This window comes from Physeter macrocephalus, chromosome 7 (genome assembly GCF_002837175.3).
Source record: "Physeter macrocephalus isolate SW-GA chromosome 7, ASM283717v5, whole genome shotgun sequence".
In the NCBI taxonomy this organism is placed as follows: Eukaryota; Metazoa; Chordata; class Mammalia; order Artiodactyla; family Physeteridae; genus Physeter; species Physeter macrocephalus.
Window position 1 is genome coordinate 108,425,736 of NC_041220.1, and position 18,765 is coordinate 108,444,500.

General features: G+C 48.1%; 1 protein-coding gene across 1 annotated transcript in view; it reads right to left on the minus strand.

The window, feature by feature from the left end:
• Nucleotides 1–222: 222 nt before the first annotated feature.
• The window catches only part of C7H4orf50 (chromosome 7 C4orf50 homolog), a 50,276-nt gene continuing 31,733 nt past the window's right edge, over nt 223–18,765 (minus strand). The window contains exons 8-12 of the mRNA XM_028492567.1: nt 15,301–15,357; nt 12,510–12,692; nt 5,504–5,552; nt 3,422–3,543; nt 223–468 (exon numbers count right to left, since the gene is read on the minus strand). Coding sequence (XP_028348368.1) covers nt 223–468; nt 3,422–3,543; nt 5,504–5,552; nt 12,510–12,692; nt 15,301–15,357 — 657 coding nt within the window. The remainder of the gene's footprint in view (nt 469–3,421; nt 3,544–5,503; nt 5,553–12,509; nt 12,693–15,300; nt 15,358–18,765) is intronic.

Below are 18,765 nucleotides of genomic sequence, written 5' to 3' on the forward strand. Positions count from 1 at the left end.
GCCTGGATATTTGCAAAGCTGGACTCCTAAGAATTCGCAAGTCCAGTATTTCTCTCGAGCTCTGACAATCAACACAGATTCCCCAAGCCACAGGCAAAGCCACTTGCCACTGAATGAGGGTTTTGATTGCTACCAATTTCTTAAAACGCTCTCTGAAAGTTCTGCTTCAAATATTTACGGAGTCAAGGAAATGGCCCCAGAGAGTGAGTGGTCCTATTCCATTTATAACTCCAACGGTGATTTATTGACCTGGGAAGTGCTGCAGATGCTTTGTCGAAGCTCTTGGTGCAAAGCCAGGATCCTTGCGGGGCTCAGGAGCTCGGGGGATGGCAGGAGGTGCTCAGCTTGGAGGCCAGGACAGGACATTCCACCTTTTCCTTGCAGACGTTGTACAGGGAGCCCTGGTTCCACAGCGATGGAAGCCTGGCACATTCCAGGGTCGGGCGTCGGCCCCGAGGGCCAGGGAAGCTGGAGGCGAGAGCACAACGAAATGGTCTCTACTTCTACACGTCCACAAAAGCCCCTTTGGTCCCACAGTTTATCCAAGGAAGAGATGGCAACAATAACGAACATTTATCGAGCACTTTCTGCGCCAGGCAGCTGCTATCACATGTCAGTGAGGCACACGCCATCGGCACTGAGTTATAGAAGAGGCAGCGGAGATTGGGGTGGGGAAGGCTCGAACCCCAGGTCATCTAAAGGCCTGACAAGACGATCACTGATGGTATCTCCATAGAGTCATGTCCTCTATAAATTTCGTTGTTCACGGTGACAAGAGACGATGACCTTTCCATGAAAAGGAAAGCAATGTCCACTGGATGCCAACCTCCTACTCCCCTGTTTTTGTTTTTTTTTCCCTCTAAGCTCAACCATAAAATAATTGTGACATATGACAAATTTAGTTACTGCCCTTCAACAATGACCTCGTTTTCCTTCTAGGTCACTAATGCCCTGGTGTCGTTTAGAGTTCGTTTTCACCATGGGAAGCTCGTACCAAAAGCCGGCCCAGAGAGACGGCTTGCAATCTGTTTCTCCTAGGGCAGAGAGCTCTGTTCCTCAATGCCTGTTACAGCGGGACAGAACCAAGGCTGTGGGCAAAATGCAATGCTGGGGATAAGGACGAGGTGCCCGCGTGACCTTCTAGAGAAAGAGCCCAACAGCCTCCTCCCACTGCCTCACTCTTCATCCACATCCACCCAACAAGGCCTCCTGTGGACCGGGTACTGTGTAAAGCACTCGAACAAAGACATTTACACTGACTATGCTGTCCTCTCGCTCTAAAGAAACAAAATATCCTGCGGCCTTGAAATTATGTCCAATAAAGGAGGAGTTTTTATCCAGCAGCATTCTACAGTGTGGTGAGAACTCTGAAGAAGGTTGAGGAACACGTGAGAAACTTGGAACCATAAGGGTATTAAGATGCACTTGGGTTCATCCATTCATTCAATTTATGCTCCAACTATTTCCTCAAAAGCTTTGCTATCGGTTTCTGGCCAGTATCACTGAGTGCAGACATTGGAGGGTTTTCTTCTCACATTGAACTCCAGATTGTAACCTCAAGGGGGGCAGGAGCGACAACTCTCATCCCCCCAGTGAAGGCCCAGCACGATCTGGACACAGAATGACCAGAGCATCAGCTCTAGAGCCAGACAGTCTGTGTTGGAACCCCAGCTCTTTAGCTGTGTGACCTGGGGCTGGCTATTTACCCTCTCTGTGCCTCACCTTTTCTCACAGGTGAAGTGGAGTGAATGTCAAGATCCATTTTGTGGGCCCGTAGTGAGTACTGGAAAAGCTGATGCATTGCACATAGTAAGCATTCAAGAAATGGAAGCAGGGGTTTTCTTTCTCATTGTTGTTCTTATCAACATCATCATTATGATCTCCTAGACTCCTCTCTCCTTTACGCTGCAGCCTCATTTAATTGCTTACCAATCCCCCAATGCTTCAGGAGCATTCACCCCTCTGTCTTTGCAGGTGTCATTCCCTTTGCCTAAAATGCCTTCTACCTGCTTGTAATAAGGTAGGTCAAAGATCAAAAGTCAGATGTAATTTTCCTAGAAAAAGATCAAAGCTGGAAAGAAGTTCTCATTACTAGATAATAAGCCTGCAGACAAGTAATTTGAAATGAAAGTCACCAGTTAGAAAAAAAAAGTTTAAGGTCAATCAGTAACACCAGCTGTCATTCATTGAACACCTCCTGTGCCAGGCAGTACAGTAATTATGTTATGTGCATGTTTTCATTGAATTGTCCCAAAGACCCCGAGAGGTAAATATTAGCTCCATTTGTTAGATTAAAAAAATTAATATAAGCATGAAGGCAAGAGAGAAGCCACAGGAATAAAAGGAAGAAGAAAAACAATAATAATAAGTTGAAATAAAATGCCAAGAATAAGATCAGTTTCCTCCTAAGTAATGGCTGCTTTTTTTTTTTTTGAGCATCTCTTATTTTCCAGAGACATATTCAACTCTGCTTATCTGATTTTATCCTCATATCGGCAGCAGGCAGCATTATCCCCATTTTACAGATGAGGAGATTTAAGCACAGACCAAGTAAGTCATCCACCCAACATCACACTGAATTACAGCTGAGATTTGAACTCAGGCCTGTCAGACTCCAAATATCATAAGTAAAATAGGTTTTCTCTGGGAAAACAGAGTGCTTCTCTGGATCTGACTGATTAGGACCAAACCTCCAGTAAGAGCATGTAGGAAAGCTGGACAAAATATAGCAAAAGATCTATTTGAAACCATCTGAGAGCTACAAAGACTTTGAGGATATGTGGGACTAAAATTCAAGATAGGAGAGAAGCCAAGAGTAGTTGGCCCACATTGAAGGCTGTATTTCCCTCCAAGTGAAGGTGAAGCCTGCATGTGATTGTGGTGGCTGAGAGGTAGAAAGCTAAGCAGAGATTTTGACAGCCTCATGGAGTGGGAAGCAGCTGGGGAAGGACACTGTTAAACATTACAGGTTTTTGCTTGGAACCATGAAAGGCTATGCCCTACGAGTAAGAGTGAGCAAGAAATAAAACAGATCTCATAAGTACTAAAATTATCTCTGAATCAGTTCTGATGTGCGGAACAAAGGAAGTGCTGTCTGGATGAAGACACTATCAAATTACATCTTCACATTTTCACACATCATGTCTAGCACTCAGTGAAAAATAACAAGACACAGAACACAAGATATGACCCATTACACAAAATCTAAAAACAGATAATAAGAAGAGACTAGAAGGGGAAACCAGAGGGGTGCTTTGTGGTCGCTTTCTAGTTCTGGACCTGGTGATGGCTTTATGGGCACGTACCACTCCATGACAATTCATTGAACTGTACATTTCCGAGTTGTACCCTTTTCTGTATGTGTGTTATACTTTCAATAAAAACATTTATTTGAGAAATTAAGTGACTGATGTCCTCTCACCTTCAAAGAATCCAGTTGAGCTGTCTGTGCTGGCCGCTCAGCCTCTGGAATAGGCCAGGACTCTGAATGCAAAGGTCTTTGGAGGACACTGTCCATTTCGGGATTCAGGAGGTATTTCTGAGCTAGAAGAGAATGTTCTCAGTCAAGCCTCAGTTCAGAAGTCTATTCTAAAAATCAACAAGTCGGACTTCCCTGGTGGCGCGGTGATTAAGAATCCGCCTGCCAATGCAGGGGACACGGGTTCAAGCCCTGGTCCGGGAAGATCCCACATGCCCCGGAGCAACTAAGCCCATGCGCCACAACTACTGAGCTTGTGCTCTAGAGCCTGCAAGCCACAACTACTGAGCCCACGTGCCACAACTACTGAAGCCTGCGTGCCTAGAGCCCGTGCTCTGCAACAAAGAGAAGCCACCACAATGAGAAGCCTGAGCACTGCAACGAAGAGTAGCCCCTGCTCACCACAACTAGAGAAAGCCTGCGCGCAGCAACGAAGACCCAACGCAGCCAAAAAATGAATACATTTTTAAAAACCTATATGTCATAAAATAACCTTAAAAAAAAAAATCAACAAGTCTCTGAGCCTTTTCATTGTCTTTCATTCCCAGATCCCTTCACCCCACAACAGAGGCCCTCCTGGGTGCCTTTGAACTCTGAGTGCCACATTCACAGCCCTCTGATGGTACTGCCATGGTCTTGGGATATCCTAGAAAATGGCCTGCCTGCTTCACTGTCCACTACCAGGCTGTAAGCTCCTTCAGCACAAGGACCACCACCTCTGAAGCTGACTCATTTCTGTAAGCCCTACAACACCTATCAGGGATCTGGCACATGGCAGCCTTCTAGATATGTTGAATGAATAAGTAACTAAATTAATCTAGTACATTTCCTTCTATTAAAGGTAAGGAACCTGAGCCCAGAGAAGGGATGACACTTGCATAAACCAGTGGCAGAAGCAGGACCAGCTAGAATTTATGTGCCTCCAACTGTGAAAACAGATGCCAACTCAGACTGCAGGGATAGAAGACAAAGGTACAGAAGGACAGGCCCATCCTGACCAGCTAAAAACTGAAGCCAGGTACCTCTTCTTGTTTGTTGGTGCCCTGCAATGTGTCAGGCACTAACACTTCTGAAAAAGATCATGTTATCCTCCTTTTAAAGATAAGAGTCTGGGGCTCAGAGAGGTTAATTAACTCATCCAAGATCACACAGCTGTAAGAACAAAATCTAGTAATAAGAATCGCTAAGCGAGCAGTTATCAAGAGCAGCTCAGTTGCCTAAAGGTAACTCTATCCATACTTTCTTCACTTTTATATTGAGCACCTGAAAACAAAGTAACCCTAAACAAACCCTTAGGAATCCGCCTTCCCCAGTGCTGATAGTACACTGCACTTGTAAAACAAGGCCCAGGGAAATTCTCTCTGGACAGATAGCATCTTAATTTTCTTTTTAACAATAAGAATAATAGAACAACAAAACCCCACCCATGTTACCATCTAGGTAACCGCTGTTGGTATTTTAGTTTATCTTCTAGCCTAAGTTGCCAATCATTCACAGATGTTCACGTACAGTTGTATCATTGTAGTCATCTGATACATTCCATTTTATATCCTTTTTTAACTTAGTAGGATATCCTAATTCCCATGCTATCACATGGTACTTATCAGCATCATTTTAGTGACTAGTACTTCATACTCAGTGAATATGGGTTAATTAACAATACTGGAGTTTTTCCCAACAGTTTTTCACTGTTATAAATACCCTGGCATGAATATGCCTGTCCACTGAGCTTTTCCACATATAGAATTGTTTACGTAGGATCAATTTCCAGGACTGAAACTACAGGGTTGCAGAATTTGGCCATTTTGGCAGTGGCAGTATTTTTCTGATGCGTTCTCCTTAAGTAGTGAAATGAAAAGGCAGAGTCAGTAGGGAAGAGAGTGCAAGATAGTGGGGTCGGGTTTCCTTTAGTCGTCTGCACTTGACCGTGGGCTTTTCCCCACCCTGGTCCACCTGTCAGACTGTCCTGCCGGTGTGGACTGTGTCTGAGCATGCAGACTATTCCTAACTGAAAATCACACTGACCTCTTACAACTGTTGTCTTCTCAGACTCGACGTCCAGGTGATGGCTTGTCTGCAAGAAAAGACATCTCAGCAGTTATTCTTCATGACACAGCTGGAAAAGCCTTCTACAGACAACTGCAACTGGAAAAATCAGCCCCCTCACCGCTGCAGAAAGTGCATTCCATGGCCAGATCCACTCCTCCCTGTGTGTGCGAAAATACAGGCAGGACCTCCCCTCCTCCTCTGCCTACAATCCTCAGAGGGGTCCAGGATTTGCTCCCAGGGATACAGGTGCAAGGACAAGCTTCCACTTCCTTTACTCAAATTGAATCTCCAAAGGGAAACTGATGACTGCATTTAAAAAGCTGTTAAAAGGGGGAAAATGAGGGCAGCTGGACGGCAGAGTCTCCAGGAGAAATACTCTGTGCGGAAGTCCCTTCGACACCTTGTGAGAGCTGATTGCTGAGCTGTACTGGGGACTCCTGACTCGGTCACCCAGGAAACCAGGTCGGGCTGGACCTGAGTCCCTGCATCACCCCCTGGTGGACTGGTTGTCCTCCTGGACCCCACACACACACAGGAAGACGTGAAGCGGCACTGGTAACTCTGCTCTGAGAGCACTTCACATATATCCCCTAAAACTGTGTGTCTTCGAGTACCATGACCCTTCACACCCCAGTGCCTTTGCTCATGCAGGTCTCCAGGCCTAGAGGGCCTTCACTCCATCCTTCCAGCTAGTAAAACTCTTTTTTAAATCCTTCAAGGCCTATTTTGTGTGCTTCCTTCTCCAGGGATTATATTCCCCAATAAGTCTCCTTCTCTCTGCTCATTGCTATGTTTCAAGTGAATGCTTTTGTTCACACCTGGGTTTGGAGCTAGTCTTACTAGACACAGACTTCTTCAAAGTGATACTGAGGTTTCATTGACTTTTGTATCCACAGAGTAGTCTCACAGGCACTGAACTACTTCTGGAGGCACTGCATTCAGTACCTGATCAGAGATCTATAGATCTTTCCCCTGCTTCCTGCTCCTCATTTATCCCATAGGCCTGGAGAGGCTTGGAGCCAGGCAGCCTCAGGTTGAATCCTGGCTCTGCTGCTTACGGGCTCCATAGTCTTGGCCGAGTCAGTTGAACTCTCTGAGCCTTGTCCTCTCCATCTGCAGAGTGGAGCCACTAATATGGTCCTTGCAGGCTTTTGTCAGAGTGAAATAAGAATGAACGTTTACTAAATGTTCCACATGCAGTAGCAGACGGATAAAGCCTCACCCTACACACTCCACTCCCCCACCTCTCTCCCCAGGTAAACTTTTGGGGGAATATTCTCAACTTCATAAAAGGTAGGACATCAAGAGAAAATAATTGCCTGGATCCTTGGGGGCCCAGGCTCGGGGTTGTTGATTTAATGAATTGAGGGAGTTTAGGACTCTCAGTCTCACTGCTTCTTTCAAGATGAGATTCCATTTCCAAAGGCCCATATATAGATCTTGTTGACCAATGCCCAGAGGAGAGCAAGATGTTTCCAGGACATGGAAGAAAGAGGAAAAAGCAGGGCAGGAGGAAGTGGAATTAGCAGCCTCCTTGCCAGGTGGCTTGCATCTCTCCGAGGCTGGGGTCTCCATGACCCTCAGGTGTTAGTACACCAATCCCCTGACCTCCCCCAGTGGAGCAATACTTTGGTTCTGCTTGAAGGGACCCTACATCCTCTGTGAGTGTCTTTATGTGACAGCACTGTGAGGGGAATTTCAGGTGGGATCTTGTTCAACCCTCACAGAGCCTTACAAGAAGTCAGCAACCCCCGCCCCTTGCTACCAAGGCCTAAGAGAGCAGGTGGCTTCGGGAGGTGAAGGACAAGCACTGGAGTGGCTTGGCACAGAGGACTGTCACAGAGTGGCAATTCTTCAGGATCTGGGGTGTCTCTATCTGCCAGGTGAAACTCGGTGTCTGAAGAGAGGGCAATAATCCTCACGTCCCAGGAACTGCAGGGAGTCAGGCAGGGCGAACCCATCCAGGTCTCTGACGGACCTTCCATTTGTTGAGCTGACCCCAGGCTGGACCCTGCAAGCATGGGCAGGAGGGCACCCCTGAACCACTTCCCCTTGGCGCCCGGGCATCTGCTTCCAAGAAGGGGATGACACCTGAGTACAAGCAACAAAGAAGGTGTCTCATTCTTGGCTTGGGAATGTCAATAGCCTAGGTCCTGGTGAAATCCAGAAAAAATAGGTATCCTAGGACTGGGGAGGTGGGGAGGAGCTTAAGAGGCCCTGAGAAGGTGCCCTGAGCCCTGCCCAGTCAAGCCAGTTTGGGGGATGGGGTGGAACAGAGAACCCCCCATTTCCATTTAGGAGTCCAAGAATGGAAGGAACCCGCCCTCCCCATGCTCCCATCTCAGCTAAAGCCAGGGAGGTGACAAGACCCCATGTTTCCAGATGGAAGACAGTAGGAGATCTGGCCAAGCTAGCCTCATGGAATCCTCCTGCTTCAGGACCAATGCCCGAGCTGAAGAGAACCAGCAGAGCTAGAGGAAGGACACCAGGGCGGATGCAAGGCCAACCTGTGAACAGTGGCAGCCGAGATGCTAAGGGATGGACAATACACCAGCTCAGGGAGATGGCAGCCCTGAGGGCCAGGCAGCCCCCATCCACCCATGCACGCGTCCTGGCCCCTCAGTGGGTATTTGGAGGTGGGGTCTTGGGGAGGTTATCAGGTCATGAAGACAGAGTCCTCAGGATGGAATCAGTGCCCTTATAAGAAAAGGTGTGAGAGCCAGCCTCTCTGTCCACCATGTGAGGACACAGTGAGAAGGTGGCCGTCTGCTCCCCAGGAAGAGAGCCCCCACCACCGTGCAGCACCTTGATCCCCAGCTTTCAGTCTCCAGAACTGTGAGAAATGAATGTTTGCTGTTTAATCTGCCCAGTCTGCAGTATTTTTGTTAAATTAGCCCCAACAGACTAAGATACTTAGATGCAGCCCCGAAGAAAGGACACAGGTGCTGAGCTGACTGAGGTTCAATTTCTATCTCCCACCCAACCAGGGCAAGAAAAGGAAGTCAATGGGAGGCAGTGAACGACCCTGAGCCACGGCTGTGGGGTGAGCACCCTCTTCCTGAAAGGGTAGGAGCTCAGACGAACCCCGGCTCTGAACCCCCAGCCCGCCACCCCTGCTTGTGACCTCGACCAGCTCTCTGACCACTCTGGGCCTCAGTCTCCTCCGTGACAAAGTGGGATGTTGGGAGGATGAAGTGAGTGAACCACAGAAAGTGCTGGCTCAGGGGAGGCTCTGTGAGTCTCGGCTGTCATCACCGCTTCCAGTGAATAAATGAACGGCAGCCTGTCCGGGTGGGCTCCCCCCACCACCATAGCCCACACCCCGTCCTCTCTCAGGTGTCTGTGGTTAGTGTGGGTTCCCTCCCAAGGGCAGGGGCCAGTGCACATGAGCTTCCCGGGGCCCAAGTACGCCAGCCTCAGTGCTTCTGGGACTTCCCTGCTTCTCCGCTCTGGCACATCCCCTCCCCAAGCCCATGAATGTCCCCCGCATCCCAGCCAGCCAGGCAGCCCTCCCGGGCTCTAAGCCTAAGCCCAATGTCCCCATCAGGAATTCCATCTGTGTTCTCTGAAACGAGAATCAGCACCCGTAAAACCCACGTCCTGCCCAGCTGCCAGCAGGAAGAGCTGCCACCGCAGCCACCAGGGTCTCTGTGCCCCCAGAGCTCTGCTCGGCTGCCTGGGCCTTGTGTGTTCCCGGCCGGAGCCAACTGGCTGCCATGTGCATGGCCTGCCTGGGACTCGGCAGCTCAGTCCAGCCCACAGGCCTGCAGGGTTCCTCTTCCCCAAGCACATAGATCCTGTTCCACCCCTTCAGCAGCTCCCCATTCACTGAAGAACCAAATGCAAACACCCCTGCGGGCAGTCAGGTGTCCGTGACCTCCCATCCAGCCTCTCGGAACTCCTCCACTTGGGATCCCTCACTCCCGCCAGCCTGGAGCCCTCTTTGCTTCTTAACGCATCACAGGGTTTTTTTTCCCACTGCCTTATATCTGCACACTGAGGATTGGCCTTCCAGTGACAAGAGGGACAGACTCACTGAAGGCCTAGTCTGTATGTGCCAGAGCCCATGCTGCTGCCCACATGCCCACAGCCCTGCAAGACACCCAACACACCCCCCTTCGCATAGGGGTCGCAGCTGCAGTGCACAGAATCCCACGGCCAGGTTCAAATCCCAGCTCTGCTCAGGCAAACGATTTAACACACAAAAAGCTGAGCTAGGGGCTTCCCTGGTGGCGCAGTGCTTGAGAGTCCGCCTGCCGATGCAGGGGGCGCGGGTTCCTGCCCCGGTCCGGGAGGATCCCACGTGCCGCGGAGCGGCTGGGCCCGTGAGCCGTGGCCGCTGAGCCCGCGCGTCCGGAGCCTGTGCTCCGCGACGGGAGAGGCCACAACAGTGAGAGGCCCGCGTACCACAAACAAACAAAAACAAAAATCAGGAAAAAGCTGAGCTAGAAAGCTGCTATAGACGTGTGTCTTTGGGCACGACTTGTAACCCCTTTGAGCCTCAGTTTTCCCGTCTGGAAAGGGGGATAATAATAGCACCTCCCCCGCGAAAGGACTACCTGAGTCAGTTACATAAAGCCCCCATGGTAAGTGATACATGTCAGTGTCCCCTCCTAAGGTCACAGAGCTAGATAGCAGCAGAGCTAAGATTTGAAGCCAGGGCTCCTGGGTGCCAGAACCCGCCCCCTTGGCAACTGCCCACCCGAGGACCAGGTTCCTAACTCGTGGGACATCCCTGCACAAGGTGCTGCATGATCTCCGTCTGTCTTCATGTCCATTCTGCCAAGTAGGTCCTAATAGTCCCATTTTAAAGATGAGCAAACTGAGGCTCAGAGCAATTAAGGTCTTTTCCAAAGACACACACACAGTCTCTGTCTAAGCCCTTCCTTCTTGACACTTGCTATAATTTATGATTATTTCTCTCCTTGACTGCATGCACGTTTTGGCCTGTTTGGTTCACCATTTCTCCCCAACCCCAAGCACCGTGCCTGACTTGTGGCAATAGGTGCTCAATAAATATTTGTGGAATAAAATGGCAGAGCCAGGCTTTTGTGGTTTGTGGAGGGAACAGCGAGCCGCCCCCCAGATCATGAAAATGGGGGTGTTCTTGGTGAGCTGAACTGCAAAATAATGCAAAATGGGTCACGGCCGATTCAAAGTCACCTTAAAAGGAGGAAGTAGAAGCTTATGATTGCCCATAGCCTTTCAAAAGGGCTGGGCGGGGAGACACCCTGGCCCCAGGGGAGGCATGCGGAGCACATCCTTACAGGAAACTAAGCATCAGGCTGATGACACCATTAACAGTCTCTGTTCTCATTGAATAACCTTCTGACTATAAATATATATTGACTTACAAATGAACAAATGAATGAATGAACTTGACTTTCTAGATAACTCCACTATAGGGAGAGAATATGCTGATTATTTTTTCATCCATCCAATATTTCATCCTGCACATAGTTCGATCTCTCATGGGAAATTATTAAGTTAGTGTTCAGGTTTATACCTCAGTCTCTGTGAATTTGGTTAATGTAAGTCAGCCTGTTCAATCCCAGTGAACAAATCGGGTCTAATTTCAGAGCCTGCCAGACCGAGAGCAGCCCTCGGAGGGTGGGGCCCTCACTGCAATGATGCCTTCTCAGCACACAGCCAGCCTCCCTCCCAGGTGACACCTGCCGCATCCAACATCTTCCCTGGAACTCTGCACACAGGGACTGTGCCCGGTCCCTTGACAAGATGCTGACCTCTCTCCCCATCCTTATTCTGCCTCTGAAGAGGCTTGAAACCCTCGGGCAAAGGGATGAGCACTGGACCGGGAGTCTGGGGCTCTGGATTCAAATTCTGGCTCTGAACCAAGTCGCCGTGGCCCTGAGCAGGCCCCTTGGCCTCCTGGTGTCCATGTCCGCTGTGTGGCAATTTGGACGAGAGGACATCTAAAACCCTGAAGGCTGTGGGGGAAGGAAGGGACAGAGAGGGTCGGCCTGCAGAGGCTGGGCTGGGAAGGCCGAGAAAGGTGACGCAGGCCCGGGGCTACACTGCCAAGGGCAGGCCCCCCTGAGGGCAGAGCCCAGGAGGGACCCTGGAAAACAGGGCTGGCTGCGTGCACAGCAGCAGCTGCATTTCGCCCTCGCATCATCAGGAGCTGAGCTAGTCTGGTGGGGGCACAGCTGGCTGGCCCCCAGGAATGAGGCTGTGTGCCTGAGTATGTGTGCACGCTTGCGTGCGTGTGCGTGCGTGCGTGTGCGCGCGTGCGCACGTGGGCAGACTCAGCTGAGCACCCGAGGGTGCTGCATGCACACAGACACCCAGGTACCACTGTTGCGAGCCAGGTGGAGACCCGGGAGCATGTTTACTAGACTTGGGTCAGAACTGGTATCCATCACCATCTGCACTACCTAGTAGCTGTGTGACCTCAAGAGAGACTTCCAACCTCTCTGAGCCTCTGTTTCCTCCCTCTTCTGTAGACCATTAGGAGAGGAGGTGCTCATTCATTTATTTCGTTACTTCATTCATTCAACAAATATTCCCTGAGCAGCTTTTCTGTGCCAGGTACTAGGGAGACAGAAATGGATATGAAGCAGCTCTGGTTTCAACAGAGAAACGCCGACAAAACTCCCCTAACAGTAGGGGGCAAATCCCTCGAATGTCCCACGTCAGTCATATCCACGTGCAATGAAGGATGGAGGGGCATGTGGCTAACCCTGTGGCCCGTGGAATTTAGAGCAGACTCCTGGGCAAGGTCACACCTGAACTGTGCCCTGAAGGATGGATGGGAGGGCTACAGGACAGACAAAAAAATCTGCCAGAGGAAGCAGTAAGTGCTCAGGTCTTGAGGCACACGTGAAAGACCCATCTAGTGAAATAAACGCCATGGTGCTTGTTTGATGCTGAATTGACACAGGGCAGGTCGGGCAGGTGGAGGGTAGGTTGCTGAGCTCACAGCCCCAACAGGAAGAGGGCAGGGCTGTCTGTGGGAATCTACCTGTGGGACCTCTGGAGCCAGGAAGGTGGCCGCGTACTCAGCCAGCGCCGCGTCATTCACCATGTTGCTTGCCGTCTCGGAGAGCTGGTGTTTCTCCACCCCGTGTCTGTGCAGCTCCTGGAGCAGGTGTGTGATCAGGTGGTTCCTCTCCCGACACTTCTGGACCAGGGAAGCCAGCTTAGCCTGAAAGGGTGGGAGGGAAGACACAGTCAGGTGGGTCCGCGCATGCAGGACTCCCAGGGGGGCTGGATGACTGAGCTGGGGGGCGGGGCATCGGCTCCCTGCTCTGCATCCCGCAGCCCTGCCTTAGCTCAGCCTCCTCCCTGCAATCCCTCCCTCCACCCAGAAGCCAGAGCCAGCTTTGAAAACAATGGGCCGCCCTGCTGTCCGCCACCCCAGGGGCTTCTCACTGCTGTCTGGATGCCTTCTGGATGGGTAGGTGGCGTGGGCTTCAGCTAGCTGTGAGACAAGCTCCTCTCTATCCCTCGACTTGCTCATCTGTACCCTGGGCATCATCAGGGCACCAGGACCAAGGGAGATGGTGCAGGCAAAGCACGCACACGGGGCCAGCCCAGGCAGGCCCTCATGCACAAAAGGTCAGACCTGTCCCTGTGCCTCTCCAGCCCGATCACGACCACCCTCCTTCTCACTTCTCTTTTTCGGGACACACTGGTCCACTCCCCAAGCCCGGCGCCCCAGAACTTCCTCATCACTCCTTTGTAGCTCATGTCCCAAGCCCAGAAAAGCCTTGTGCAGATCCATTCAGAGGCCGGCCTGGGCATCGTCTCCCCGGGCAGGCTTCCCTCATGCTCAGGACTTGGGTCTCTCTGTGCCCGGGCTCCCGGCTTCCTTCTGTCCCAGCAGTTAATCTTTGTATTTGTGGGTCTGTCTCCCACATAGCCTGGGGGATCCTCAAGGTCAAGGCTGACACTCCCCTGGATCCCCGGCCCCATCCCTACGCCGTGGCTGGGCACAGCATGGCCCATGGGAGAGATGTGCTACATGAGTGATGCGAGTTCGTGACCCTCCCACCATGAAATGACCTCCCACATTTGTGCATGTCCGGAGGGGCTGATAGACCCTCGCCATCTCCTGCTCCATCGGAGGAGGTGATGACCCCTTCTTGCCAGAACTCCCTTCCAAGCCCATCCCAGAGGGTCAGGGACCTTTGCACATCAGTTTCTAGGCAGTGATGTCTGGGCAGGCAGCACAGGAGGGCGGTCTGACCTGGACGCCGGGGTGCCCCAGGCCCCCTGAATCACATCCCTAAAACATCGGGGCCTCTTCATTCAGCCAGCATGAGCTGAACACCTACTATGTGCAGCTCTCCCAAGAGAGAGGCCCTTGTTGATGGTGCCAACGACTCCACTGGGCTCTTGGAGAGACAGCAAGGCCAAGGGGAAGGCCGCAGCCTTTGGCATCAGACAGAACTGGGTTTAATCTTGGTTCTGCCACTGAGTAGCTCTGTGTGACCATGGGCAAGGCACTGCCTCTCTCTGAGCCTCAGTTTCCCTATCCATAGAGTGGCGTTCATGTTCCTGACATGTTCCTGACATGTTGAGAAACCGTGCTATTGAGGAAATATGTCTGGAGTACCTGGCACATGGCAAGCATTCAACAGAGAGTGGCCATCGTCATTAGAATCCTCACAAAACCTCCCACGCCAGGTTAGGAATCACAATTCCCATCTGCAGATGAGAAAACTGAGCCTCCAGCGGTGACCGCCGCCCCTGAGGAGGGGCTGCATCTTGAACCCGATCGCTATGGCTCCTCCCGTCCAGTCCGACCTCTTCTGTTCAGGCCTTGCCTCGTGTGAATGACGTGGTGCTGTTTCTCTTTCCACCTTGAGTTTGTAAAGCACTTTGTCGTGTTACAAGGGGTTACGGTCCTCATTTAAGTAAACGGTACATAGCAAATGATGAAAATAATGAAGGAGCAAGAAAAGCTCCCATTTTCAAGAGCTTTACACTTTGCTCTCCACTTTTCCATGGACACCATCCATGGAGGGTCAGAAGAAGCTGTGAGAGCAGCCGAGCAGGAATTACTGCTATTTCAGAGTGAGTGGGATTTGGCAAGTCAGTGGGGTCCCGGGGCTCAACCATGTCCTTCTAACTCCCAGCCAGAGCCCCTCCTAGTCCATCCTGCCCAGAGAGTAGAAAGAAAAAGCAGCCCCTCCAGGTCCACTGCCCAAATCCAGGTGCCATATTTGAGATTAAATGTGTCCCCTCAACCAAACTACACTTTCAATTAGCATGTTAAACCCTGTGAGCCAGTAATGCCATTTCTGGGAATCTGTGCTCAAGAAATGTCTAGATATGTGGGGAAAACCTTTCAAATAAAAAATTTGCATCATGGTGTTTATGTGCAATAATGCAAAAGAGAGAGGGAGGGAGGGAGAGAGGGAAGGAGAATGGACAAAGGGATTTGAACACCCGAAAGGGTCTGGCAGCTTTATGAACTGCGGTGTCTCCTGCTTTAGACTGCAGGATGAACAGCAGCTTCAAAGGCTGGTAAAGACAAGGACAGCCCTTATATGGGTTATACTCCCAAGTGGAAAAAGGTGGACACAGACATACAGGTATAGCAGGATCTCAGACACATGTAAAATATACTGGAAGAAAATACATGCAAATGCTAGATTCAGATAGGGACTTGGGGCGCCATTTGTCTCTTTCCTTCTTCTTTCCAGTGTTTTTATACAATAGAAATGGACTACCTCCTAATGGGAAAAATACTAAGCTCTTTTCTCTTTTGAAAGGGACATTTCATATTGATTTCACACACGTATTACCTTCAAAGGAGTCACAGCCAAATTTCCTTCAGGGTGCTTTTTCTGAAGTGCATCAAGCTGAAAGAGAACCGAGATTTTTGAAAACGTTGAGCAGTGGATTACACAGCTCGGTGTGTGTCCACAGGCGAGCCATGCTCAGAGAGGTTGGCTCTTATGCCCCTCTTTCCCCACAGGAGTTCTCGGTGGAAACAGGGACCTTTCCCATCAGCTCCTCGGCCAGATCAGAGGAGGAAGGATGCTCTGAGCACTGGAGGATGAGCTCTGCCAGACTGCAGTTGCCGGGGCCATTTCTGTTGCCTCTTACTTCAGGAAGGAAGCCTTCCCCATGCCCCATGCAGAGGTGCCAGAGTTCTTTGGTGTGGTGTTAAACCTATAGGTTCCCTAGCCAGACACCCTAACCCCAGCCCAGCCACTCACTAGAACTGTGACCCTTTGCAACTCCAGTCTTTCTCTGCCTCAGCTTTCTCATCTGTAAAGTGGGGTTAGTATTAGTGCCCACCTAACGGTGAGGATCGGATAAGGACTCTGTGAATCGATTCCTGTAAATTGCTTAGACAAGGCCTGGCATCTGGTCAACATTCGATGAATGTAAATCATTATTACTCTCTGCGGCAGGCACGTGTGTGAAGCCACCTTGGACCTTCCAGCCTTGCCCAGCATCCAGCTGAATACCACCGAGGGATCCCCACTGATGCTTTGCAGAGCAGAATTGCCCAGCCGAGGCCTGCCTAAATTTCTGTTCCACAAAATGAACACTTTATGCATCTATTTTGGCACACGTTTCTGAATATATTTGAAGAGTAAAAGGCCAGCTGCAAGCGGACTGTCTTCTATTCAAAAGGCACACATTAATAAGCAACAATAAGACAGATGTTCTGTGAATTCTTCTCACTCACTCTCTGATTCTCTCTGTAGTCAGTACAAGAAAGCTAGATAAATAAAAGTACGTCTTTCTCCCCCCTTGACCTCTTCTGACCTCTAATACTATTTTCAACCCTACATACCCACAATCAGAATTCATATGTGTATATATACACACACATGAAACTATACTATACAAAATGTTTTACAGCTTGCTTTTGTCATGTAATATAAAATCGTGGTGTTAATTCCATGTTAGTACATACAAACTGATCACATTCTTTTAAAATCTTGCATATTATTTAATCATGAGGTTGAAACAAAATTTATTTAACCAATTCCTTGTTTATGAAAATGTATATTGTTTCTGTTTTTTTGCTTTACAAACAAGGCTTTAATGAACATTTCTATATTCCTATTTTGGCACATGTTTCTGAATATATTTGAAGAGTAAAATGCCAGCTCCAAGCAGATTGTCCTCTATTTGAAAGGCACACGATAATATTTGCAGGCTTGGATGAAATCTTCTCTCTACTTCAGTTTAAGAAATAGCATGAATATGTATCTGTGAGCTGTGTACTGGGGCATTTGCAATTAAAAAACAGACGAGAAGAAAGTGAAAAGACAACAGAATGGGAGAAAACTTTGCACATCCTGTAGTTAATAAGGGACTGTATCTAGAATATATAGCAAATTCTTACAACTCAACAACAAAAAGAGAAACGACCCAATTACAAAGTGGGCAAAGGATCTGAATAGACATTTCTCCAAAAAAGATATATGAATTGCAAATAAACACATGAAAAGATGCTCAACACTATTAGCCATTAAGGAAATGCAAGTCAAAACCACAGTGAGATAACCACTTCACACCCACCAGGATGGTTAGCAACGAAAAGCCAGACGGTAGCAAATGTTGGTGAGAATGTGGAGAAGTTGGGACCTCCATCCATTGTTAGCGGGAATGTAAAATGGAGCTATCAGAGACAGACCTGAAAATAACTTTGATTAAAACGTTTAATAATTATATTACAAGAATTTCATCAGAGAACTGGAAGCTACAAAAAATTCGTCAAATGGAAATTCTAAGACTGAAAAATACAATACCTGAAGTAAGGAACTAAAATAATGAGTTTAAGAGCAAATTCGACTCACCTGAAGAGTATTATATAACCGGAAGACGGATTAGAAAGAAATATCCAAACTGAAGCAGAGAAAGACAAAAAGAATGAAAAGAATAAAAAATAGACTTAAACATATATTGGATAGGGTAAAAAGGTCTAACGTGTGTAACTGGAGTTCTGTTTTTCACAGATCAGTGACAGACAGGACAAAAAGTCATCATACCTCCTATGCTGGTTGAAGGCACAGTGACAAATATACCCTCATTAATTGCCTTGGCTTTGGAGGTAGGTGCCAATACTCTGGAAAGCAAATTTGCCATATGTATTTAGAATGAACACTATTTCTTCTCCTTAAACCAGTAATCCCAGTTCTCTGAACTATTGTATATAAACAATGATATATAAATTAATGGAAATAACTATAGATCCAACAGTAGGGGAACAGAAATCGCATCCACCCCACAGATTACTGCACAGTCCAAACAATAAGGGACAAAAAGGCTATGAAGCAACATGGACAAAGGACATAAAACTCCATGTATAGTGTATTCGATTATACAAATAATGCATAAGAAGGAGTCGGAAATCACTCCAAAATGTTGATAGTGTATTTTCACCCTTCGCTTTGCCAAAAAAAAAATGTAAAGTGTGATATGATTCAGGGTAACAAGTTGTAGCCAAACAAATACACTCGTTTATTTCTGGTGGGAGCATACATGATGCAACATTTTGGAGGGTTATTTGCCATCATCGATCAAAGTTAATTATGTACACAGCCTTTGACCCAGTAACTCTTTCACTAGGATGTAGCAGAAACATATCCCAAGACAGATGTATAAAATGTATAAAATGTTCGTTTGTAAAGCAAAGTAACAGAAACAATTTAGATTTCCATAAACAAAGAATTGGTTAAGGAAGTTATGGTTTGGTCTCTTGAAAAATAATATGCAAGAGTTTAAAATAATGAAGTTCAGTTTGCATGTGTTGATATGGAAATATCACCAAAATTTTTTATTAAATGATAATAGCAAGATGCAGAATGTTTCTGTATAGTATGTACATACATACATACATACATATACATACATACATACATTTCATATATGTACACACACGTACTGAATGTGGGTAGATAGGGTTGAAAAAAATGGAAGTTAGAAGGAGTTGGGGTTGAGGCGGAGAAAGGACTATATTTTTCTGCATTTTTTAAAGGTTGAGATAATTTTAGATTTACATACAGTTTAAAAAAATAATACAGAGAGATCCCTTGTATACTTTGCCTGGTTTCCTCTAATGGGAATGTTGTGCAAAACTATAGTATATTACAACCAGGTATTGATGTGGATACAATCCACCATTGTTTTTTAAAGATTTATTTTATTGAAGTATAGTTGATTTACAATGTTGTGTTAATTTCTGCTGTACAGCAAAGTGATGCAGATATATATATATATATATGTATATATATATATATATATAT